The 24,707-nt window shown below is 35.6% G+C and overlaps 1 protein-coding gene across 3 annotated transcripts in view; it reads left to right on the top strand.

Annotated features, from left to right (window-relative positions):
- The window catches only part of ARHGAP29 (Rho GTPase activating protein 29), a 67,710-nt gene that overhangs the window by 21,657 nt on the left and 21,346 nt on the right, over nt 1-24,707 (top strand). For all 3 annotated transcript variants that reach the window (XM_059375443.1, XM_059375442.1, XM_059375444.1), the window contains 9 exons: nt 4,124-4,220; nt 4,604-4,676; nt 7,128-7,176; nt 7,660-7,797; nt 8,673-8,737; nt 9,154-9,264; nt 9,371-9,451; nt 9,654-9,842; nt 10,576-10,713. In XM_059375443.1, coding sequence (XP_059231426.1) covers nt 4,124-4,220; nt 4,604-4,676; nt 7,128-7,176; nt 7,660-7,797; nt 8,673-8,737; nt 9,154-9,264; nt 9,371-9,451; nt 9,654-9,842; nt 10,576-10,713 — 941 coding nt within the window. The remainder of the gene's footprint in view (nt 1-4,123; nt 4,221-4,603; nt 4,677-7,127; nt 7,177-7,659; nt 7,798-8,672; nt 8,738-9,153; nt 9,265-9,370; nt 9,452-9,653; nt 9,843-10,575; nt 10,714-24,707) is intronic.

Below are 24,707 nucleotides of genomic sequence, written 5' to 3'. Positions count from 1 at the left end.
ACCATTGGAAATGTGGATCTGGAGCTCAGAGGTGAGAACTAGAGAGGTACTTTAAGGATTCATTTCCTTCAAAGGTCTGATAAAGTGGATACAGTTCTGTGGAGATAGTGTATAAAGAAGAAAGCCAAAGAGAACTGCAGGCTGGGTGGGGACGACTATATAAAGTAAGATTGTCAATAGACAGATACACAGAACATGACAGCACTCATGTTACTGTCTACCAAGCACTGTACTCTGGGTGGTTTACATTTGTTTTCTCAGTCATTTCTTTCAATGATATGCTATTTTACAGATGAAGAAATTGCAGTGAGGTGATGTATTCAGAATAACACCAGGAGTGGTAGAGATTATATACAAACTCCGGTCAAAACTCTGAAGCCCCACTTCTTCTAGTTACTAAAACACATTGCTTCTAAGAGTGTAGAATACTTTGAGATGGAAGAAAGTGGTTAATATTTGCAATAATAATAGCAGACATTATATACCAGACACCATTAAACTCTGCATGGATTATCCCATTATTCCTCACAGCAAATTTTTCAGGTCAATACTGTTATTTCTCAACCTTATTTTGCAGATAAGGAAGCTTGGGACATAGAGAGGTTTGTCCAAGATTGTATGTGTATTAAGTGGTGGAGCTGTTGAGAGTTGTAGAGTGGACAAGTAAGATGAAAACTCAGAAGAAGAAAAAAGGTCTCCAAGTTTGACTAATATGTTTTTGTTGGCAGTGTTGTTAAGTGGTGTTAAGTGAAAATAATAACTAACATTTATTGAGCATTTTCTTTGTAACAGGCTCTGTTTTAAGTTAATTCAACTTTTATAACTGTTCTCAAAATACATATTGTTGTCCCCACTTTATAAATGAGGAGACTGAGGCACAGAGCAGTTGCATTAAGTCCCTGGTAGGGGACAGGATTTAAGATTTAACCTAGACAGACTGGCTTCAGAACCCATCCTCTTAATCAGGCTGAGCAGACTATTTCTGGTGGCTCAAATCTGGCCTGCTGCCTGTTTTGTAAATAAAGCTTTATCAGAGCACAGCCACTCTTACTTATTTATGTATCACCATATCTCATTTATGTATGGCTCCTTTAGGAATAGTTCCAGCATACCACGTGTCTTGAAAAGTCTAAAATATTTGCTTTCTAGCCCTTTACGCAAAGTTTTTCAATCTCTGATACCCATTAGACTGGATGAAAAGCCAAATCCTGGTGAATTTAGTCATAACCTATTTATAGAGGTTTGGCAGTTAAAAAACAGTGTGGGGGGAGTTAAATTGGATGGTAGCTTTAAGAGGAAAATATGGTGAAATGAAAGTTTTTTTTTACAGAGGAAAGATTTGAGTATGTTAATAGTGTGAGAAAAAGTGTCAATTGAGTGGGAGATAATAAAACTATGGAGGGAGGTGGCACAGGATTTGGAGAATGCAGGAGAGAGTGGAAAGATTTATTACTGGAAAGGAGCCAAAGACTTTTCTTTGAAACACTGAGCAGAAGCAAAAAAGAGAAAAGATACTAGGAATATAGGGCTATTTTGAATTGGAGGCAAGGGCAATAATAGTAATTTTCATTCGATAGCTGTAACGTCATTCAAGTAAGGATAAAGGAAGATGGGTCAGATAATTGTCATTTGGGGATTCGCAGTTACTGCTTTTTAAATCTCCCAGTCATGTTTAGTGCTACAGAAGATATAGGTAAGAAAGAAGAAGAATAATTGTAGAATTTGCTGTAGTGTTATAAGGTATTTTTTTTTCTTTAAAGTCTAACAGGTTAAGGTTAGGAAATAGAAGTAGGCTTTACATTTTTGCTGGTCATAAGTTATTATAAATAGACATTATAAATTACTATTTAAAGGTGACTTTCCAGTGAGGTTTTTAAAACAGCTTTGTTGAGGTATAATTGATATTCAATAAAGTACATATATTTAAAGGATCCCATTTTATCAGTTTTGACATAAAAACCCTTGTGAAACTGTCCCAATCCAGGTAATGGGTGCCCCTTAGTACTCCTTCCTTTCTGTCCCTTCCTGTGGCCCCCTTTCACTGATTTTGGTAGGTGGTATTTTCATTTTCATTGTGTTCAAAAGACTTTCTAATTTCCCTTTTTCTTCTTTGACCCATGGGTTATTTAGAAGTGTGTTAGTTTCTTGGTATCTGGGGATTTTCTAGAGATTTTCCCATTATTTCTAATTTACTTCCATTTGCTCACAGAACATCCTTTGCCTGATTTGAATTCTTTTAAATTCATTTTGACTTGTTTTATGAAATGGTCTATCTTGGCAAATATTCATTTTGTACTTGAAAAGACAGGCATTCTGTTGTTAATAGATGGAGTGTTCTACAAATGTATCTGGCAGAGGAGGCTGATAGTATTGTTGAAGTCTTCCGTATCCTTACTGATTATCCATATATATGTTCTGTCAGTTATTGAGAGAGGGCTATTGAAATCTCTGGCCATAGCTGTAAATTTGTCTATTTCTCATTGTGGTTCTATTAGGTTTTGCTTCCTGGATTTTAAAGTTGTTTATTAGGTGCATAAATGTATAGATTTGTTATGTCCTCTTGATAAATTGACTTCTTCATTATTACAAATTGACCTTTATCCATAATGGTTTCTTTTACCGGGGAATCTACTCTCTGTGGTTTTGGGCAAGAAACTGGGGCTCTTGTGAGCTTACAGTATTCATTTATCTGTCAAGGTTCTTATCTTTAGTTGCCTTATAGCCAATGTCTTGAAAATGTTTGTTTCCTATATTTTGTTTGAGTTTCTTTCGGTTGTCTCAGGCAGAAGTGTAAACCTGTATTTCCATCGTGGCCAGAGCAGAAGTCCAAAACTTGCTTTAAAATTATTTATGGTGGTTCTTAAAGTTTTTCTTTTTGTTTGTATCAGTGATATTTAGAAGAATCTGATGAAAGATGTGGCTCTTAGCCCCTCATACCTACAAATGCTTATCGATATAAAATCTTGATTGTAATTTCATGAGGCTTAGAGGCCTGAGGCTTCCTTCATCCTGGCTTAGGAGTTCTTGCTTTCCAGCAAGCATTTTCAACCCTAGTTGTACACTAGAATCACCTGGGAGACCTTTTGAACAAATACCTCTGCTCCACCAGACTTGTGAAATTGAATTTTTGGTGGTAAGACCCAGATTTTTGTTTTTAAGACTCCCTAGGTAATTCTGCTGTGCAGCTAAACTTCAGAACAACTTGTTTTAAAGTAAAGGATAGCTTCCTCTTCTCTTGGTCTCTCTACCTTTCCTTTATTGGCAAGGATCCTACAGAGGATGGGATACAGGGAGCCAATTGCTCCTTAAATTCACCCTGAGTAGAAGGGGTTACTTTGAAAAAAATTGCCAATTCCACCTTCAGATTTTTTCTTGATAAATTGTATCTGGGCTTTTAACAAAGATGCATAGAGAAGAAATTAAAATAAGAAAACTTTTTCAGTTATATTTCACAGTTTGCTTCAGCAAAATGTTAGACATTTAGACAAAATGTTAGACATCCCTATGGCAAACAAGAGAAGCAATATATCAATTAAAATGGATCTCAGAGCCCAAGAGCCTGTAAGAAATAAGGCTATAAATAGGAGCTTAAGTATTCTCAAGCATTGGGTGTTTATATGATATGTGATATATATTGTATATAAGATTTATGATATGTCAAATGTATATGACTTCAATTATTGGTAATTCATAGTGAAAAATATATTTCACTTGACCAAAGTAGGCCATAGTGCATTTAACTATTTTTACAAATGCCATAAAGCAATAAGCAAGAGAAAATAGCACTGAGTGCTCTTAATGAGAGGTCTGATGTAACATGGACTCTGTGACTCTGAGACGGATTGATTTCATGTTGCTTCACCTTTTAGATATGTCAAATTATGTAATGCGCAGAGTAGTAAGTTTGGAATGCCAGCCACTTGTATGCAGGCCAGTTCTTTTGTATGATTTCTTTAATGAAGAACTTAAACATTGTATTTGTTTTGTGTGTTAGGCTTTTCAGTTTCCTAATCTTCTAATGCTTCTAGAAGTAATAGTGAATTTTAAGAGATAAAATGACTTTGTATAAATCTAGTTTAAATTATTTTCTTCTTCATTTATTGTAACCAATTTTTCCCTGTAGCTGTGAACTTCACAGAAGTTAATGAAGAAAACAAAAACGATCTCTTCAGAGAAGTGTTTTCTTCCATTGAGACCTTGGCCTTTACCTTTGGGAATATGTAAGTAGAGGACTGTCATTTAAATTTGGGCCTGGGTATCTCAAGATAGGTTATATAATTCAGTAGATACATGGAAAGTAAAGTATTAAAATACAAAATATTATCACAATACTGGAAAGAATATGTTCATTATTTCATTGTTGTTTTGTTACTGTATTTGACAGTGTCTGTACAGTTGATCGGAAGCAACATCCATTTGCAAGTGACGATGTGGTTTATGTGAATAGATTCCTAGAGTTTATTTCTAAGGTTCTTGCTTTAAAAAAAAAAATGTATTCTGGATGACATGTTGAATGTGAAGCCTGTAACTGAGCAATGAAATGACTTGTCTTATTATTTCTATTTCTTTCTTTCTTTTTTTTTTTTTTAACTTCCCTGGATAGCTTGACAAACTTCCTTATGGGAGATGTAGGCAATGATTCATTATTGCGACTGCCTGTTTCTCGAGAAAGTAAGGTAGGCCAAGTTTGTGTGAAAGCAGAGACTTTAATATTTTTAACTTAATATTTCAATAATTTCAACATTAGTCTTTGATAATTTTTGAGTTGAGCAAGAAAAACAGATCAGTTCATTTTAATATGATAATTTATGGTCAGTTTCTGGAGCAAAAATTTAATTATACTTTTTAAATGGAGCTATCATTTTAAAAGAATATATCTGATAGTTTTATGGTGTCCTCTGTAAGGAATCTATATGTCATAGGATCCAAATTTTAGTAAGTAATTCTTAACCATTTTTCTCCCCTAACATTGTCACAGTTCTCAAAGACTGGTGGAAACTTAGAAAAATAACACAAGAAGTAAAGAGGGTGTTAATCCTTTCACACATTCTATAGTTTGTTACTGTGACATATTTATTAAGAGGCTGTAGGTCTTAATTCTCCCTAAGAGCAGTATGTCAGAGGATTATAGTTCCAGTTTCCAGTTTATTTTTTTTTTAAGATTTTGTTTAAATATTTGAGAGAGAGAGAGCAAGAGAGAGAGCATGAGCGGCAGTGGGTGGGGGACAGGTAGAGGGAAACGGAGAGGCAGACTTCCCCAGCTGAGCAGGGAGCCCAAAGAGGAGCTCCCTGGGATCATGACCTGAGCCAAAGGCAGTCACTTAACCGTCTGAGCCACCCAGGTGCCCTCCGACTCCCAATTTAAAGAAAAACTGTTCTGAAATAATAGAACATGAGGAATGTTTGTAGAATATTGCTTTAAAGGTTATAGTAGTAATATTTTGATTTGACTGAAATATTTTCACTAAATGCAAGCTATTTTTAAAAACTGCAGTAGGGACATGCACTAATAGTTTCTTTTCAAAGATGTTCCAAATCCCAAAGGAGTTGGACAAATATTTGAAAACCTGCCAGTTATTTCTGTTATATCAAAATAATGTAAAAACTGCAGGTCTTTCTTAAAATGATATAAAATATGAATGGTTAATTGAAGCATTTGTTATATGTACTATAATATTGAGAAAACAATTGACTATTTCTGAAGTTATCCATTGACGAATCAAGGATAGTGTATAAATCTTCATGAAGAATTTTAAGATCCTTAAATATTGTGTTATTTATCATTTCTCTTCAATTTTTTCTTTTCAAACATACTACTAATTCAGAAGACGGAATAACATTTTATCTGTGACAAGGCTCTGAAGAACTAAAATTTTAGGTGTGAATCTTATTTCCTATTCCTGTTGGCTCTATTGTGTGCACATACTACACTAATTCCTAATAGGAAAATACTTTTCCTTTCTTTTCTTTTGCACCTTATTTACCTTTTTACAATTTTTAATTAATCCGAGAGATAAAGCTTTAAAAGTCCATGATAAATAATGCTCCTGTGGTTTGAAGAGTTTGAAAAATACTTTAAATAATAATTTCCATTTATTTAATAGTGTTTATTATGTACCATGCCCTGTGCTAAGCCTATATCATCTTAAGCCTTAAAGTAGCCTTATGAAAGTAGTGTTCATATCCCCATTTTTACAGAAGGGCAAACCAGAGTTAAGTAAGCCCTAAATATATAGTCCAGTGTCATATAGCTACTAAGTGATAGAGCTGGACATCAGACTCAGGTCTCTGATTCCTTTTGCATTGAGTCCCTGTGTTGTCCGTGTTGCCCAGCCAAACAGATCTCACAATGTTGGTAGATATGTCTAGTAAGGTAGTCACTTACCACATGTAGCTCTTTAAGTTAATTAAAATAAATAAAATTGGGGTGGCTGGGTGATTCAGTACTTAAGCGTCTGCCTTCAACTCAGGTCATGATCCCAGGGTCCTAGGATCAAGCCCCACATTGGGCTCCCCGCTCAGTGGGAAGCCTGCTTCTCCCTCTCCCCCTCTGCCTGCTTGTGTTCCCTGTCTCATTGTCTCTCTCTCTTTCAAATAAATAAATAAAATAAATAAATGTTGAAAATATACTTCTCATTTTATAATCATCATTACATTAGCCACTTTTCATATGCTCAAATAGCTGGACAGTGCAGATACAGAACATTCCCATCATCATAGAAAGTTCTGCACTAAGTTGTCCACTAGACTTTCAGAGAAATGCTTATCGAATGATAAAATGGTAAAAGATGGCTGGAAGAAACAGGTCTTTGTCTTCAGTTTAAGTAACTTCCTGACTAATATTTTTGAAATCTGTAGAATTTTAGTTTCAAATGTATTTATTAATGCTGTTAGTAAACAATGAGGTCATTTATTCTTGAATCTTGAGAACTGCAGTTGTAAAAAAGTATGTAATTCTTACAAGATGTGGCATTTAAATAGATTACTTGGGCCCTTTTGAGTTCTAAATACTTGAAATTCTTTAACAGGAATTATGTCACATTAACAAATTAGAGTGAAAAATTTCTGAAGCAAAGATCTGTTATCTTCTGCTCTAATCTTAAATTTGTTTTCTTCTATGTTGTAAGTCTTTTGAAAATGTTTCTGTGGAATCAGTGGACTCATCCAACGAAAAAGGTAATGCTTGAGGTACTTACAATCTTAGGTTTTTGCAGTTCCTTCCTTTCTTTCTTTCTCTCTTTTTTTTTTAACCAATCCCCAATTTCCTGCAGTTACTTTCAATACATGTTTTGGATTATTTAATCTCTTCTTGCTCAGTAACCTGAAGTATTCATTTTTAACACAAAATGTTGTGTAAAATTTTGCATAAAAACTTCAGAAAAAAGACCTGCCAGAGTAGATAGTAGATAGGTTATATAGAGATGGATCAAGAATTACATAGGGTTTATAACTTGATGAATAATAGAAATATATATTAGGATAAAAAATATAATTTGAAACCATTTTAAGTTTAAACTGTGACCTTTGATTCTAAATTTGTCACTTGTTTTTTTTTTTTTTTTTAACAGTTTTCATTGAAGAACATCTTAGGATTTGAATTCTGCTTTGTTTAGAGTTATGTGCTGATATTTGATATGTACTTGATGTTTTTATTTTCAGGAAATTTTTCTCCTATAGAACTAGACAGTGTGCTATTGAAGAACACGGATTCTGTAGAATTGGCTTTGTCTTATGCCAAAACATGGTCAAAATATACCAAGAACATAGTTTCATGGGTTGAAAAGAAACTTAACTTGGGTGAGTTGCCCTTTGGGGCATCTGATTAACTTTGGAGTGTAAGAACTAGATTGTTTGCAATTCATTTTGTATAGGCGATGACTAATATGATTCCAGATTAGTAGCTGCTTCATTATAGTGAATAAAATCATTGTCCATTTTCTCTTAAAATAGGAAAGACTCCACTTACAATAAATGTACTTATTGAACATTACTGCGGGCCAACCACTTGATCTGGGGACACAAAGACAAACAGTATACTGTCTTTGCCTTTAAAGAAGTCATACTCCAGTGGGCAAAAAGAAATGCAATCAGATAATATGGTTAAAAGAAATAAAAGCAACAATTATCTGTATGAGCACCGGCCATGGAAATATTTTAATAGCTAGTATTTTCCCAGTGTTTTACAGTTGACAAAATACTTTCATATCCTATACCTCATTTAATCCTTACCAAAACCCTGGGAAGAAGGCAAGAAAAGAACTATTCCCATTTTACAGCTCAGACAAACAAGACAGGTGATTTGCCTAAGGTCAGATAGCAGATTTGTGTAGGATTATATGGCACTAACTGGAAGAATATGGGATTTGCCCAAATCCTGTGTTCTTTCTACCAGAATTATTTGCTATAAGTAGAGATGCCCTTCAGAAGCACCTGACTAACCTTATAAAAGGGCAGTACACAGACCTAGGTCCCATCTCCAAGAGAAGTGAAGCCAATGTATTTTGCAAGTTTCCTAGTTGGTTTTGATGAGCACTTTGGACGAGAATCATGGTATCCTATAATGTAAGCTAGTGTGTGTGTTCACTCTTTAACTTGGAATCACAAATAATTTTAGAGTATGGAGGGAAAAAAGAAGTTAATTTACCTTCTGATGCTTTCTTTGACCTTTTCAGAATTGGAGTCCACTAGAAACGTTGTCAAGTTGGCAGAGGCAACTAGAAGTAATATTGGAATACAGGTGAGTGTTCAGTGACCACCTAGGGTATTGGACCAGGAGGTTAGCTGGATGAGCTCATGGTAGTGCCTTATGAAGTCAGAGACGTGTGTACTAAATACAGGGAAGAAGTGAGATGCTAGTGCTGGGCGAAATAAAAGCCTTTGAAACTTAAGGTGGAGACCCATTATGAAAAAAATTGGAGTATTCACAATTTTATACAAATGTTGATTGTTTTGTTAGCCACTAGTCTCGCCTACCTAGTTTTATAATTAATATTCTTCAGTATCTTTCTCATATAGCCATCTTTATGACTAGTTATCTGTCTGCAGAAAAATGTCTAAACTTAAAATTTCTCCCTCTGAAGAGAATAGTTGGGGGGGTCTAGAACTCTAGTACTATTTCCATTGAATAATTTATTTTTCAATTTTAAATTCTAGGAGTTTATGCCACTGCAGAGTCTGTTTACCAGTGCCCTTCTTAATGATATAAAGAACAGTCGCCTTTTACAACAAACAATTGCAGCTCTCCAAGCCAACAAATTTGTGCAGGTAAAAATTTCTATGTATAATACACTTTTTTTTTTTTTTTAAATAACAGCATAGCTTTAGAAAACAGCTTTTTTTTTTTTTTCTTGTTTTAAAATACCCTTGACAGCCTCTACTTGGGAGGAAAAATGAAATGGAAAAACAAAGAAAAGAAATAAAAGAACTTTGGAAACAGGAACAAAATAAGTTGGTGAGTATTATAATGGAGTTTTATTTACCTGCTTGTGAACATCTGAAATCATCTCTAGTATGTAAGCATCCACCCTGGAGATGCATTCCTTTGTAGTTTTTCTAAAATGCTATTTTAACTATTTTGTTGAATATGCTAATGAAACTTATACATTAGGGTTTGTTTCTTATTCTGTATTTAATACTTTTTCCCCCCTATATAGCTGGAAACAGAGACTGCTCTTAAAAAGGCAAAATTGTTATGTATGCAACGTCAAGATGAGTATGAAAAGGCAAAATCTTCCATGTTTCGTGCAGAAGAGGAGCATCTGTGCTCAAGTGGTGGATCGGTAAAAAATCTCAACAAGCAGCTAGAAAAAAAGCGAAGGTTGGAAGAGGAGGCTCTTCAAAAAGTAATCATCTTTGTTGTTATTTGCAAGTTGAATTAGCAATAATCTGCGAAGGCTTTCGTTCTCAAGTGTTAGTATGCATCAGGATTGCCTGGACGGCTTGTTAAGACAGGTTACTGGGCCACACATCCAGGATATCAGATTTAGTAGCTCCAGGGCTGACCCCAAACAGCCTGTGCTTCTAACAGGTTTCCAGGTGGTGCTGCTGCTGTTGGTGATCGGGATCCACACTTTGAGAACCAGTATGCTAAGAGATCTTTGCTTACCTTTAAAATCTTTGATTTTGTTTCTGAAAAAGTATCTTAGAGAAGGCAGTAGTTTAATATTTTTTACTTCATTGTTCAGGAAGTTCACTTTTTAGGCAACTGGATGTATGTGTGTGCTCGTTCTAGTACCTGATAGCAAAGCTAGGCTGGAGCTTTATATTGCTTATTTTGAAATATAATTTGATGAAATCTGTAAGATTATATAGAAAATGATAAATAGAAAAGACATTCATTTTGTGGACAGTATACTAATTGTAAATCCAACTTGACGACTATCCTACTTGACTATGCCTTTGAGTCGCTGACCAGAACAGATTGTTATCTTTAGAAATATTCTATTTAAAACTGACTAGTTAATTTTTATGCAAAAGGTCTTTTCAATTATTTCCATTGAGTTTTATTATAAGTATTTGTTTTAAAATATAAATTCTAGTGATCAGTGTTATTTTTTTTCTGTGATATTCTTGAAGGTAGAAGAAGCAAATGAACTCTACAAAGTTTGTGTGACAAATGTCGAAGAGAGACGAAATGATCTGGAAAATAGCAAAAGAGAAATTTTAACACAACTCCAGAAACTTGTTTTTCAGTGTGATCTTACCCTTAAAGCTGTAAGTATTTTGTTCAGTATTTGGAAGGCCAGGGGCAAAAAGGGTCTAAACAATTGAGGAAGGGAAAAGGGTTCTTGATGAGTCAGGATTCTTCGGGGATTTAATTTCTAAAATTAATGAAACATTTGGAGTTTGGAAAACTGACTTTCTGCTTTTAAATAGTGGTAAATGGTTTGAGTTACATTTTTTTTCTGGTCCCCCACCCAGTGGATCAGTGATTTGTCCAATTAAAGTTTCGAGAGTTTGAAATTGCCTCTAAGCCACTGTCTTTCTTGGCTTGGTTGACAAAATGGATTTGATTGTTGAAACTTCTGTCAGCACTATGAGATCTATTCTTTAGAATTTGAGTAAACTAAATATTAAAATTGAACCTAGGAATTTATTTAGGAAAAAAGCATTCTGCCCTCAAAGATTTTCATTTGCCTCTTTAAAATGACTTGTATAAAAAGTTTATATATAAAATATATATATAATATCCTTTTTATATATAAAATATGTATAAAATATCTTTTTTTGATGTACATTTCACAAGTTTTAACACGTATAAATTTGTGTAGCCAGGACCATCACAGTCAGGATTCAGAAGAATTCCATCACTCCAAAAAAGTTTACTCTCTCCCCACCCCTAGCCCCTGGCAAGTGTTGGTATGTTCTCTGTCTTTATAGCTTGATCTTTTCCAGAGTGTTATATAAATGGAATTCTATGTGACTTGGAGACTGTCTTCTTGTACTCAGCATAATACTTTGAGATTCTTCAATGTTATGCCTGTATCAAAAGTTCATTTCTTCCTATTGCTGAGTAGTATTCCATTATATGAATATACCATAGTGTTTATCCATTCATCAGACATCTATGTTGTTTCCAGTTTTGCGTGATTGTGCATATAATTCACATATTATATTGTGAATATAATTCAACTGCTATGAATATTTGTCTCTAGGTTTTTGTGTGAATGTAAGTTTTCATATTTCTAGGGTAAGCTCCTAGGAGTGAGATTACTGGATGTTATGGTAAATGTCTGTTTAACTTCATAAGAAATTGATAAATTGTTTTCCAGAATGGCCATAACATTTTCATTCTAACCAGTAATATATGAGAGTTCCGATTGTTCTGCATCCTTGACAATACTTGTCGGTTGTTGTTAAATTTTAACTGTTCTAATATGTGTGTAGTGGCAGTTGTTTTAATTTGTGTTTCTGGAGTGACTAATGATATTGAGCATCTTTTCAAGGACTTATTTGCAGTCTGTATTTTGCCATTTTTAAAAATTGAGTTGTTCCCTTATTATTGAGCTTGCATATTTTGTCTTCCAGTCTGAAACTTTTTATTTTAGCAGTTTGTTTCAGGGAATAAAAGGTTATAATTTTGATGGAATCTAACTTATCAATTTCTTCTTTTATGTGTCATGCTTTTCACATTATTTCTAAGAGAGTTTCAGAGTCACAAAGACTTCTATGTTTTCTACTAAAATTTTTATAGTTTGACATTGATGTATGATCTGTTTTGATGTAGTTTTTATATAAGTTGTGAAGTATACATTAAGGTTCATTTCTTGCATATAGATGTTGTGTTAAAATTATGCCTGTGGGATTTTAATGTATGGAGGTGACTGAATGCTGACATGGAGAGGTCAATGTTACTGAAAGATGAATCACTTACTTACATTTGCCAAGGGAAGGGGATGTGCTGTACCATGTAGGGCCAAAGAAGTACCAAAGTACTCTTTGGTGAAGAGAGACAGGAGTGAGGGGAAAGCTGAGTACAGAGCCTTACTGGGGTTTCCAAGGGGAAAACAAGGTGGGGCAGGAAAAGCAGTATAGGATTGGCTAGTTTGATGGTCTCTCTTTGCTTAGTACCTGGCCCTGGGATGATTTAGAGCAGGAGACAGTAACAACTTGGTATGGGAGAATTAGATAATGAGGTTGTTTGGGTAGCATATGAAAGACATTACCCCACTACTGCCCACCCCTGTGCTAAGAATTGGTTAGCCCTGGGAGGAGCAGACTTTCCTCACCCAGAAAACTTTTTAAGATGTCGAAACATTATAAAATACAAAAAATAAAAAACATTATTGGGACGCCTGGGTGGCTCAGTTGGTTAAGCAGCCGCCTTCGGCTCGGGTCATGATCCCAGCATCCTGGGATCGAGTCCCACATCGGGCTCCTTGCTCAGCAGGGAGCCTGCTTCTCCCTCTGCCTCTGCCTGCCATTCTGTCTGCCTGTGCTCGCTCGCTCTCCCTCTCTCTCTCTCTGATAAATAAATAATCTAAAAAAAAAAAATTATTAATACAGGTGTCCACTTGTTTCAGTGCCGTTTGTTGAAAACATTGTGCCATCTCCATTGATTTGTCTTTGCATCTTGGTCAAAAATCAATTGACCATATTTTTATAGGTCAATTTCTAGATTTTCTCTTCTGTTCCATGGGTATATGTGCTTGTCATGCCCAAACTCTACTACTGTGTTGATTACTGTTTTATAGCAAGTCTTAAAATCAGATAGTGTGAATCTTCAACTTTTTTTCCCCAGAATTGTTTTGAGTATTTAAGATCCTTTGGCCATAAAAGCATTGGAATCACTTGTGGTATCTACAAACAAATCCTGCAAACATTCTAATTGAAATTGAGTTAAATCTTAGATCAGATGGGAAGAATTGACTACATATGTAGCATCTTAACTCTATAGAGAAAGTTGTTCAATCCATGAAGAGAGTATGTCTCTCCATTTTTTAGATACATGATATTTTTTTCATTTCATTTTATTTCTTTTCAGTGTTCCAGAATTCATTTTTTATGCACCACACCCAGTGCTCCATGCAATATGTGCCCTCCATAATACCACCACCAGGCTCACCCAACCCCCTACCCCCCTTCCCTCCAAAACCTTCAGTTTGTTTCTGAGTCCAGAGTCTCTCATAGTTTGTCTCCCCATCTGATTTCTCCAAGCTGATTTCTAGATACATGATATATTTTTAATCAGCACTTTGTAGTTTTCAATGTAAAAGTTTTTCACATGATTTGTTAGATTTAAACCTCTGTATGTATGTATTTATTTGGGCAGCTATTGTGAATCAATAGATAAATAGATAGATAAATACATACCACATATAATTTATGTGTGTGTATCTGTGCACACATATTTCTTTAATTTCAGATTTCAGTTCGTTATTAGTATTTAGGAATACAAGTGATTTTTGTATGTTAATCTTGTATCTTGCAAACTTGCTAAAACTAAATAGTTCTAGAACTTTTTTGGTAGAATCATTGGGGTTTTCTACATAGAAAGTCATGTTATCTACAAATAGGGACAGTTTTATTTCTTCCTTTCCAATCTGTATTCCTCTTATTTCTTTTTATTTCTACCTTGGTAGAGCTTCCAGCTCATTATTGAATAGGATTGGGTAAGAGAAGATATGTTTGTTCTATTCTGAACTTTAAGAGCAAAGCACTTAGTCTTTCACCATTACATATGATGACAACTAAAGGTTTTTTGATGATGCCCTTTCTCAGATAAGGAATTTCCCCCTTTTCTAGTTTGCTGATGGTTTTATGATAAAGATGTTGTTTTGTTTTGTTTTTTCCCACTGCTGAGAACTTTGGGGTTGTTTGTTATTGCAGCACAAGCTAGCAAAACTACTTCAGTATATAACTGAATATGTATGTACATATATTCTTTAGTCCTTTATATACCATATACTATGTCATGTGTACCTAAATATGATAGAGGAACATCTTTAGAGCAAATAATATATTGCTACAATTTATGCAACTTTTACTAATTACATTATTGTAAACACTTATAATTGTGTCTGCTTTTTTTCAAAAAAGATGTTGAATTGATCAAGTGATTTTTTTTTACATCATTTAATTGATGTGATAATACAGTTTTTCTTTTGTAGTCTATTAATATGATGGATTGCATTGATGTTTGAGTGCCGAGCTGGTCTTGCATTCCTCGATAAGCTGCTTTTGGTTGTGATGCATTGTTCCTTTATATAGTGCTGGATTCGATTTGCTAATATTTTGTTGAGTATTTTTTTTCTTTTTATTCTCTGTTAATAATAAGACATTAGTATGGTTTTTTTTTTTTCCTTATACTATCTTTATCCAGCTTAATATCAGGGTAATTCTGGCCTTATAAAATGAGTGGGGAGGTGTTCTTTCCTGTCAGTATTCTGGAAGAGATTGTGTAAAATCGGTGTTATTTCTTCAGTTGTTTGATGGCATTCCCTGGTGAAAGCATCTAGGCTTGGGGGTTTTCATTTTTGGAAGAATTTTTACTATGTATTGAATTTCTTTTGAGAATAAGCCTATTTGAGCTAATTATTTCTTTTTGGGTGAATTTTGGTTGTGGCTTTCATGGGCCTTCGTCCCAGTTGTCTAGTTTATGTGCACAGAGTTGTTCATAGTTTTACTTTATCCTTCAGTGACTCAGTAGGCTATACTGATATCCTCTCTTTGACTTGTGATACTGGTAATTTGTACCTTTTCCCTTTGTCTCTCTGCTTAGTCTGGCTAGATAGAGATTTATTATTTATTTTACTGACCTTTTTGAAGAAGTAGCTTTTAATTTTCATTGGTTTCTCTATTGTTATTTTTAAATTTTTATTTATTTCTGTTTGCTTTGGGTTTATTTTTCTTTCCTTTTTAATTTCTTAATGTTGGAAGCTTAGAGTGTTCATTGAGACCTCCCTGCTTTTTGTTTTCTTTTTTTTCCTAAGATTTTACTTATTTATTTATTTGAGAGTGTGAGTGAGAGAAAGAGACCATAAGCAGGGGCAGAAAGAGAGGGAGAAGCGGACTCTTTTGCTAAGCAGGAAGTGTGATGTAGGGCTTGATCTCAGGACCCTGGGATCATGACCTGAGCTGAAGGCAGAGGCTTCACCAACTGAGCCACCCAGGTGCCCCGAGACCTCCCTGCTTTTTTTTTTTTTTTTAAAGATTATTTATTTATTTATTTGACAGAGAGAGATCACAGGTAGGCAGAGAGGCAGGCAGAGAGAGAGAGGAGGAAGCAGGCTCCCCGCTGAGCAGAGAGTCCGATGCAGGACTTGATCCCAGGACCCTGAGATCATGACCTGTGCTGAAGGCAGCGGCTTTACCCACTGAGCCACCCAGGCGCCCCTCCCTGCTTTTTTAATATAAATATTTAATCATTTAAATTTCTCTCTAAGCACTGCTTATCTATATCCCACAAATTTTGAATTTTATATTTCTATTTTTGTACAATATTAAATATTTCCTAATTTCCCTTGAGACTTCATTTTGACCTATGGATAGTATAGAAACTGACTGTTCAGTTTCCAAGTATTTTAGAATTTTCTGGTTAAATTCCTGATACTGATTTCTAGTTTAATTCTGTTATGATGAGAGAAATATTTTATATAATTTCAATTTTCATTTTGTTTTGTGATTCAGCATATGGCCTATCATGGAACATTCCATGCATATCCTTTTAAAATGTCTGTTCTGCTCTTGTTGGCTGGGGTACTTTGTAAATGTCAGTTGGTTATTGTTGGTTTATGGTGCTATTTATTTCTTCTATATCCTTGATGATTTACTTTTTTCTTCCATCAACTACAGTGAAATGAGGAGTTCTTTTAAGTTTTTATTTAAATTCCAGTTAATTATGGGGCACCTGGGTGGCTCAGTGGGTTAAAGCCTCTGCCTTCGGCTCAGGTCATGATCAGGGTCCTGGGATGGAGCTCCGCGTTGGGCTCTCTGCTCGCCAGGGAACCTACTTCCCTTCCTCTCTCTCTGCCTGCCTCTCTGCCTATTTGTGATCACTGTCTGTCAAATAAGTAAATAAAATCTTTAAAAAAAAAATAATTTCCAGTTAATTAACATACAGTGTATTATCAGTTTCAGGTGTACAATACAGTGATTCAGAACTTCCATCCAACACCCATTGTTCATCACAACAAGTATATTCCTTAATCCCATTCCCCTATTTAACCCACCCTCTACCCATTTCCCCTCTGGTAAACAGTTTATTCAGAGAAAGGAGTTCTGAAGTCTTCAACATAGTGTATATTTTTAATTGTCAGTTTTTGTTTTATGAATTTTGAAACTCATTTGCTGTGTATTAATAATTGCTGTATATTCTTGGTGAATTGATCCTTTTAGCCTTATGAAATGTCTTTTTCAATCCTGGCCATTTTTTTTTTTTAAGATTTTATTTATTTATTTGACAGGCAGAGATTACAAGCAGGCAGAGAGGCAGGCAGAGAGAGAGAGGAGGAAGCAGGCTCCCCACTGAGCAGAGAGCCAGGACCCTGGGATCATGACCTGAGCCGAAGGCAGAGGCCCTAACCCACTGAGCCACCCAGGTGCCCCCAATCCTGGCCATTTTTATTGCTTTTTAGTCTTTATTTAATACTGATAGAGCTATTTCAGTTTTCTTTCTCTTATTTTTATTATGGTATATTTTTTCCATTCTTCTACTTTGAGTTTTATCATCATATGTAAAGTGAATTTCCTTTTTTTTTTTAGGATTTTATATACTTGACAGACAGAGATCACAGGTAGGCAGAGAGGCAGACAGAGAGAGAGGGAAGAAGCAGACTCCCCAATGAGCAGAGAGCCCAAAACGGGGCTTGGTCCCAGGACCCTGAGATCATGACCTGAGCCAAAGGCAGAGGCTTAACCCACTGAGCCACCCATGCCCCTAAAGTGAATTTCTTATATAACATATAGTTCCATATTGATTTTTTTAAAATCTGTTTTGATAATCTCTATCTTTTAAGTGAAATATTTAGATAGTTTATATTTAATGAAAATGTATGTTCAGAATTAGGCCTACTTTTCTCTTTTTCTGTTTGTACTTTATGTTTTCCTTCATTTGTTTCCCTTTTGCTGTCTTATATTGGATACTTTGATAATTTTTTAGAATTATGTGTAATTTATATTACAGATTTAATTTAATCTATTTTTATTTATGTGTTAGAGTTACATTTTAATTTACCTAACGTGCTTATTTGCGTTTTATTATCTACATTTTAATTTCCTGGGCTTTTGACTGTATGTCTTTTTACAGGGTTTTTTGTTTGTTTGTTTGTTTGTTTTAATGGTTGCACTAGGGCTATATTTATAAAAACTTTTCACTGGCCTATTTAGAACTAACATTTTACCCCTTCAGGTGGAACGTAGAAACCACATAGTCTCACCATATAAGTCCTTTTTACTTGTTTTGGGTTGTAGTTGGTATGTGTATGTTCTAACTATATACCTTGAAAACCTCACCAGACAATTTAAAATTTTTGTGTTCAAAAGTCACATGTTTTAGAAAAGAGAGGTCATCTTTTTAAATTACCAGATATTTACTATTGCTGTTTCTACTCTTCATTTCTAAGGTTCTTTCCCTTTGATATCGTTTTTCTCTTTTCTAAAGAATCTCCTTTAGCGGGGCGCCTGGGTGGCTCAGTGGGTGAAGCCACTGCCTTCAGGTCATGATCTCAGGGTCCTAGGATCGAGCCCCGCATCAGGCTCTCTGCTCAGTGGGGAGCCTGCTTCCTCCTATCTCTCTCTGCCTGCCTCTCTGCCTACTTGTGATCTCTCTCTGTCAAATAAATAAATAAAATCTTAAAAAAAAAAAAAAGAATCTCCTTTAGCATTTCAGTTACAGTATGTCTTCTGGTGGTGAATTCTGTATTTCATCTGAGAATGTCTTTATTTCATCTTTATTCCTGAAGGACATTTTCCTTTGATAAAGAATTTTGATCTTTTCTTCAACACTTTAAAAATGTCCTTCTGGCCTCTGTGTTTCTAATGAGAAATCCATAGTCATTTGAATTTTTGCTTCCTCAGTGTGGAATGTGTTGTTGGTTTTTTGTTTTGTTTTTTGCTTGCAAGATTTTTTTTCTTTGTCTTTGATTTTCAACATTTTGATTATAGTTTACAGTTTACTTGGGTATGAATTTTGTTGAATTTATTGCTTGGGGTTCTCTGAGCTGCTTAAATCTGCAGGTTTGACTCTTATAATATTTGGGAAGTTTTCAGCCATTGTTTCTTCAAAAATTTTTTATAGCACTCTGTCCTATTGCTCTAAGACTCCAGTGTCTCAAATTTTAGACCTTTGTTTTTTCTCTACGGGTTGGTGAGGGAGGTGTCTTCCCTCCCCCTTAATCTTTTCTCTTGATTGTTCTGTTGATCTGTCTTCAAGTTCACTGTCTTTCCTTTGTTACCTCTATTTTCCTATACAGTCAAAACAGTAAATTTTTCTGTTAGAGATATTTTATTTTTCTGTTTCTTTTGTATATCTTCCATTTCTGTGCTTAGACTTCAGTCTTCCCATGTTTTAAGATTATTTGCTCTTACATATTTAGACTGTCATAATAGCTGCTTTAAAAGTCTTTATCCGATAATCCAAAAAGGTGAGTCATCTCAGGGTTAGTGTCTGTTTATTATCTTTTCTCTTGCGTGTTGATGAGATTTCCTGGTCCATCATGTAGCAAGTAATTTTGGATGGTATTCTGGACTTTTCTGTATTACTTTTTATGACTCAGGGTTGTCTTTCTAACCTATACTGAGTGCTGATTTTTAAAAAAATTTTAGCAGGCATTTGATCGAGTTATGTTCACTCTACAGCTCCTAAGGAGTCCCTTCCAAGTCTTCTAGCTGTGAAACTTAGCTAACCTACTTTGCTGCTATTGAGGGCCAAGGAAGGAAAGGATAAAGACATAAAACAATAGGAATTTCAGACCCCTCACTCTTTAGATCCAGTTTATCTGGTCCTAGAGAAGAATTACCCTCAAAGTTATAGATGTCTATTTGGCTGCTACTGCCATCAGTGCCACAGCACCACAGTTTAGTGCGTGGGACTTGCTCTGGGGCTGGAGGACAAGAGAAAATAAACAGAGAAAAGACACCAGAGAGTCCCCCCGCCCAAACTCTTTCAGTTACATGTCTTTGAATAGGAGTTCAGTATTGCCTGGGAAACAGTAGGAAAAGAAATAACAGGAAGCATACCCCTGGATTGCTCATACCTCAGTTTGTTGTTTCTGTCCACAATCTGCCTGCTGCCATTTATTTTCCAGAGTTCTCAGCAAGTTGAGAATTCGGTGGGAAACGGCGGGGCGGGGAGAGGGGGTAAGCCTATTCCATTTGAATCAGAAAGTATCCATAAAATGTTTCTAAGTATTTAAAATTGTATCTCATTTGTTTACCAAATTCTGATTAATGTGTGATTAATTTAAAGAGCCAATTTTAGCAAAATGATTTAAAAGAATTATAAAAAAAAATCCCAGGATTCAAAGTTACATTATGAGTTACTTAGGCCAACCTTTACATTTGACAAGCCCTTTTCACCTCAGACAATAGCTCATGAGAGCTAAGATTGATATGTACCTGCCAGTGTATTAAGATCTTTGCCTACATTAACTCATTTCATTTTCACACAATCCCATTAGGTAAATACAACTGTTTTTAGCTCCATCTTATTGGTAAAGAAACTAAAGTTTAGAAAACCTGTCTTCTCAAAACATGGTCCTTGGGCCTGACACATTATCCTTACATTGGGAGACTATGAGGAATGCAGAATCTTGGGTTTCAACTCAGACTTTTTGAATCAGAATCCGCATTTTGAACAAGAATCCCCCACATGATTCATTTGCACATTAGCTTTTTATGAAGGATTTGCTTAGAGAAGTTACAAATAACTTGATCAAGGTCACCCAGCATGTAAATTGGGTAGGGTAGAACTTGATTGAATGACTTCAGAACCTGTGCTCTTAAATACCATGCTGTCTTGCCAAATGATTATTTAGCCTGTGTGTGACAACTCCAAAATTAATATAAGTTTTATATTGAGCTAAAAGGAAATCTGTTTCTTGTGGACCTTTCAAGTTATACCATATTCCTATAATCCCTTTTCTACAAAATGACACTTTAACTGTTTAAAGACAATTATTACCTTCCTTTCCTGAATGTTTTTTTTCAGATTACACACCCCCAAATCTGATTTTTTTTTTCATATAACATGGTTTTAAGCTCTCTTACAAGGTATAATCTTGCTTACATACCTCTTAAAAATGATGCTGTTTGGTGATCCAGTGATTATGATTTCCTTTAATTTTTTTTTAATTTTTTATTTTTGATAAACATATATTTTTATCCCCAGGGGTACAGGTCTGTGAATCACCAGGTTTACACACTTCACAGCACTCACCAAATCACATACCCTCCCCAATGTCCATAATCCCACCCCCTTCTCCCAAACCCCCTGCCCCCGGCAACCCTCAGTTTGTTTTGTGAGATTAAGAGTCACTTATGGTTTGTCTCCCTCCCAATCCCATCTTGTTTCATTTATTCTTCTTCTACCCACTTAAGCCTCCATGTTGTATCACCACTTCCTCATATCAGGGAGATCATATGATAGTTGTCTTTCTCTGCTTGACTTATTTCGCTAAGCATGATACGCTCTAGTTCCATCCATGTTGTTGCAAATGGCAAGATTTCATTTCTTTTGATGGCTGCATAGTATTCCATTGTGTATATATACCACATCTTCTTGATCCATTCATCTGTTGATGGACATCTAGGTTCTTTCCATAGTTTGGCTATTGTGGACATTGCTGCTATAAACATTCGGGTGCATGTGCCCCTTTGGATCACTACATTTGTATCTTTAGGGTAAATACCCAATAGTGCAATTGCTGGGTCATAGGGCAGTTCTATTTTCAACATTTTGAGGAACCTCCATGCTGTTTTCCAGAGTGGCTGCACCAGCTTGCATTCCCACCAACAGTGTAGGAGGGTTCCCCTTTCTCCGCATCCTCGCCAGCATCTGTCATTTCCTGACTTGTTGATTTTAGCCATTCTGACTGGTGTGAGGTGATATCTCATTGTGGTTTTGATTTGTATTTCCCTGATGCCGAGTGATATGGAGCACTTTTTCATGTGTCTGTTCGCCATCTGGATGTCTTCTTTGCAGAAATGTCTGTTCATGTCCTCTGCCCATTTCTTGATTGGATTATTTATTCTTTGGGTGTTGAGTTTGCTAAGTTCTTTATAGATTCTGGACACTAGTCCTTTATCTGATATGTCGTTTGCAAATATCTTCTCCCATTCTGTCAGTTGTCTTTTGATTTTGTTAACTGTTTCCTTTGCTGTGCAAAAGCTTTTGATCTTGATGAAATCCCAGTAGTTCATTTTTTCCCTTGCTTCCCTTGCCTTTTGCGTTGTTCCTAGGAAGATGTTGCTGCGGCAGAGGTCGAAGAGGTTGCTGCCCGTGTTCTCCTCAAGGATTTTGATGGATTCCTTTCGTACATTGAGGTCCTTCATCCATTTTGAGTCTATTTTTGTGTGTGGTGTAAGGGAATGGTCCAATTTCATTTTTCTGCATGTGGCTGTCCAATTTTCCCAGCACCATTTATTGAAAAGGCTGTCTTTTTTCCATTGGACATTCTTTCCTGCTTTGTCGAAGATTAGTTGACCATAGATTTGAGGGTCTATTTCTGGGCTCTCTATTCTGTTCCATTGATCTATGTGTCTGTTTTTGTGCCAGTACCATGCTGTCTTGATGATGACAGCTTTGTAATAGAGCCTGAAGTCCGGAATTGTGATGCCACCAACGTTGGCTTTCTTTTTCAATATCCCTTTGGCTATTCGAGGTCTTTTCTGGTTCCATATAAATTTTAGCATTATTTGTTCCATTTCTTTGAAAAAGATGGATGGTACTTTGATAGGAATTGCATTAAATGTGTAGATTGCTTTAGGTAGCATAGACATTTTCACAATATTTATTCTTCCAATCCAGGAGCATGGAACATTTTTCCATTTCTTTGTGTCTTCCTCAATTTCTTTCATGAGTACTTTATAGTTTTCTGAGTATAGATTCTGTGTCTCTTTGGTTAGGTTTATTCCTAGGTATCTTATGGTTTTGGATGCAATTGTAAATGGGATTGACTCCTTAATATCTCTTTCTTCTGTCTTGCTGTTGGTGTAGAGAAATGCAACTGATTTCTGTGCATTGATTTTATATCCTGACACTTTACTGAATTCCTGTATAAGTTCTAGCAGTTTTGGAGTGGAGTCTTTTGGGTTTTCCACATATAGTATCATATCATCTGCGAAGAGTGATAATTTGACTTCTTCTTTGCCGATTTGGATGCCTTTAATTTCCTTTTGTTGTCTGATTGCTGAGGCTAGGACCTCTAGTACGATGTTGAATAGCAGTGGTGATAATGGACATCCCTGCCGTGTTCCTGACCTTAGCGGAAAAGCTTTCAGTTTTTCTCCATTGAGAATGATATTTGCGGTGGGTTTTTCATAGATGGCTTTGATGATATTGAGGTATGTGCCCTCTATCCCTACACTTTGAAGAGTTTTGATCAGGAAGGGATGTTGTACTTTGTCAAATGCTTTTTCAGCATCTATTGAGAGTATCATATGGTTCTTGTTCTTTCTTTTATTGATGTGTTGTATCACATTGACTGATTTGCGGATGTTGAACCAACCTTGCAGCCCTGGAATAAATCCCACTTGGTCGTGGTGAATAATCTTTTTAATGTACTGTTGAATCCTATTGGCTAGTATTTTGTTGAGTATTTTCGCATCTGTGTTCATCAAGGATATCGGTCTATAGCTCTCTTTTTTGGTGGGATCCTTGTCTGGTTTTGGGATCAAGGTGATGCTGGCCTCATAAAATGAGTTTGGAAGTTTTCCTTCCATTTCTATTTTTTGGAACAGTTTCAGGAGAATAGGAATTAGTTCTTCTTTAAATGTTTGGTAGAATTCCCCCGGGAAGCCGTCTGGCCCTGGGCTTTTGTTTGTTTGGAGATTTTTAATGACTGTTTCAATCTCCTTACTGGTTATGGGTCTGTTCAGGCTTTCTATTTCTTCCTGGTTCAGTTGTGGTAGTTTATATGTTTCTAGGAATGCATCCATTTCTTCCAGATTGTCAAATTTATTGCCGTAGAGTTGCTCATAGTATGTTCTTATAATAGTTTGTATTTCTTTGGTGTTAGTTGTGATCTCTCCTCTTTCATTCATGATTTTATTTATTTGGGTCCTTTCTCTTTTCTTTTTGATAAGTCGGGCCAGGGGTTTATCAATTTTATTAATTCTTTCAAAGAACCAGCTCCTAGTTTCGTTGATTTGTTCTATTGTTTTTTTGGTTTCTATTTCATTGATTTCTGCTCTGATCTTTATGATTTCTCTTCTCCTGCTGGGCTTAGGGTTTCTTTCTTGTTCTTTCTCCAGCTCCTTTAGGTGTAGGGTTAGGTTGTGTACCTGAGACCTTTCTTGTTTCTTGAGAAAGGCTTGTAGTGCTATATATTTTCCTCTCAGGACTGCCTTTGTTGTGTCCCACAGATTTTGAACCGTTGTATTTTCATTATCATTTGTTTCCATGATTTTTTTCAATTCTTCTTTAATTTCCCGGTTGACCCATTCATTCTTTAGAAGGATACTGTTTAGTCTCCATGTATTTGGGTTCTTTCCAAACTTCCTTTTGTGGTTGAGTTCTAGCTTTAGAGCATTGTGGTCTGAAAATATGCAGGGAATGATCCCAATCTTTTGATACCGGTTGAGTCCTGATTTAGGACCGAGGATGTGATCTATTCTGGAGAATGTTCCATGTGCACTAGAGAAGAATGTGTATTCTGTTGCTTTGGGATGAAATATTCTGAATATATCTGTGATGTCCATCTGGTCCAGTGTGTCATTTAAGGCCTTTATATCCTTGCTGATCTTTTGCTTGGATGACCTGTCCATTTCAGTGAGGGGAGTGTTAAAGTCCCCTACTATCATTGTATTATTGTTGATGTGTTTCTTTGATTTTGTTATTAATTGGTTTATATAGTTGGCTGCTCCCACATTGGGGGCATAGATATTTAAAATTGTTAAATCTTCTTGTTGGACAGACCCTTTGAGTATGATATAGTGTCCTTCCTCATCTCTTATTATAGTCTTTGGCTTAAAATCTAATTGATCTGATATAAGGATTGCCACTCCTGCTTTCTTCTGATGTCCATTAGCATGGTAAATTCTTTTCCACC

Source organism: Mustela nigripes, chromosome 14 (genome assembly GCF_022355385.1).
Source record: "Mustela nigripes isolate SB6536 chromosome 14, MUSNIG.SB6536, whole genome shotgun sequence".
Taxonomy (NCBI): Eukaryota; Metazoa; Chordata; class Mammalia; order Carnivora; family Mustelidae; genus Mustela; species Mustela nigripes.
The sequence above is the reverse complement of the archived record's forward strand: the minus strand, read 5'-3'. Positions and strand labels throughout refer to the sequence as shown.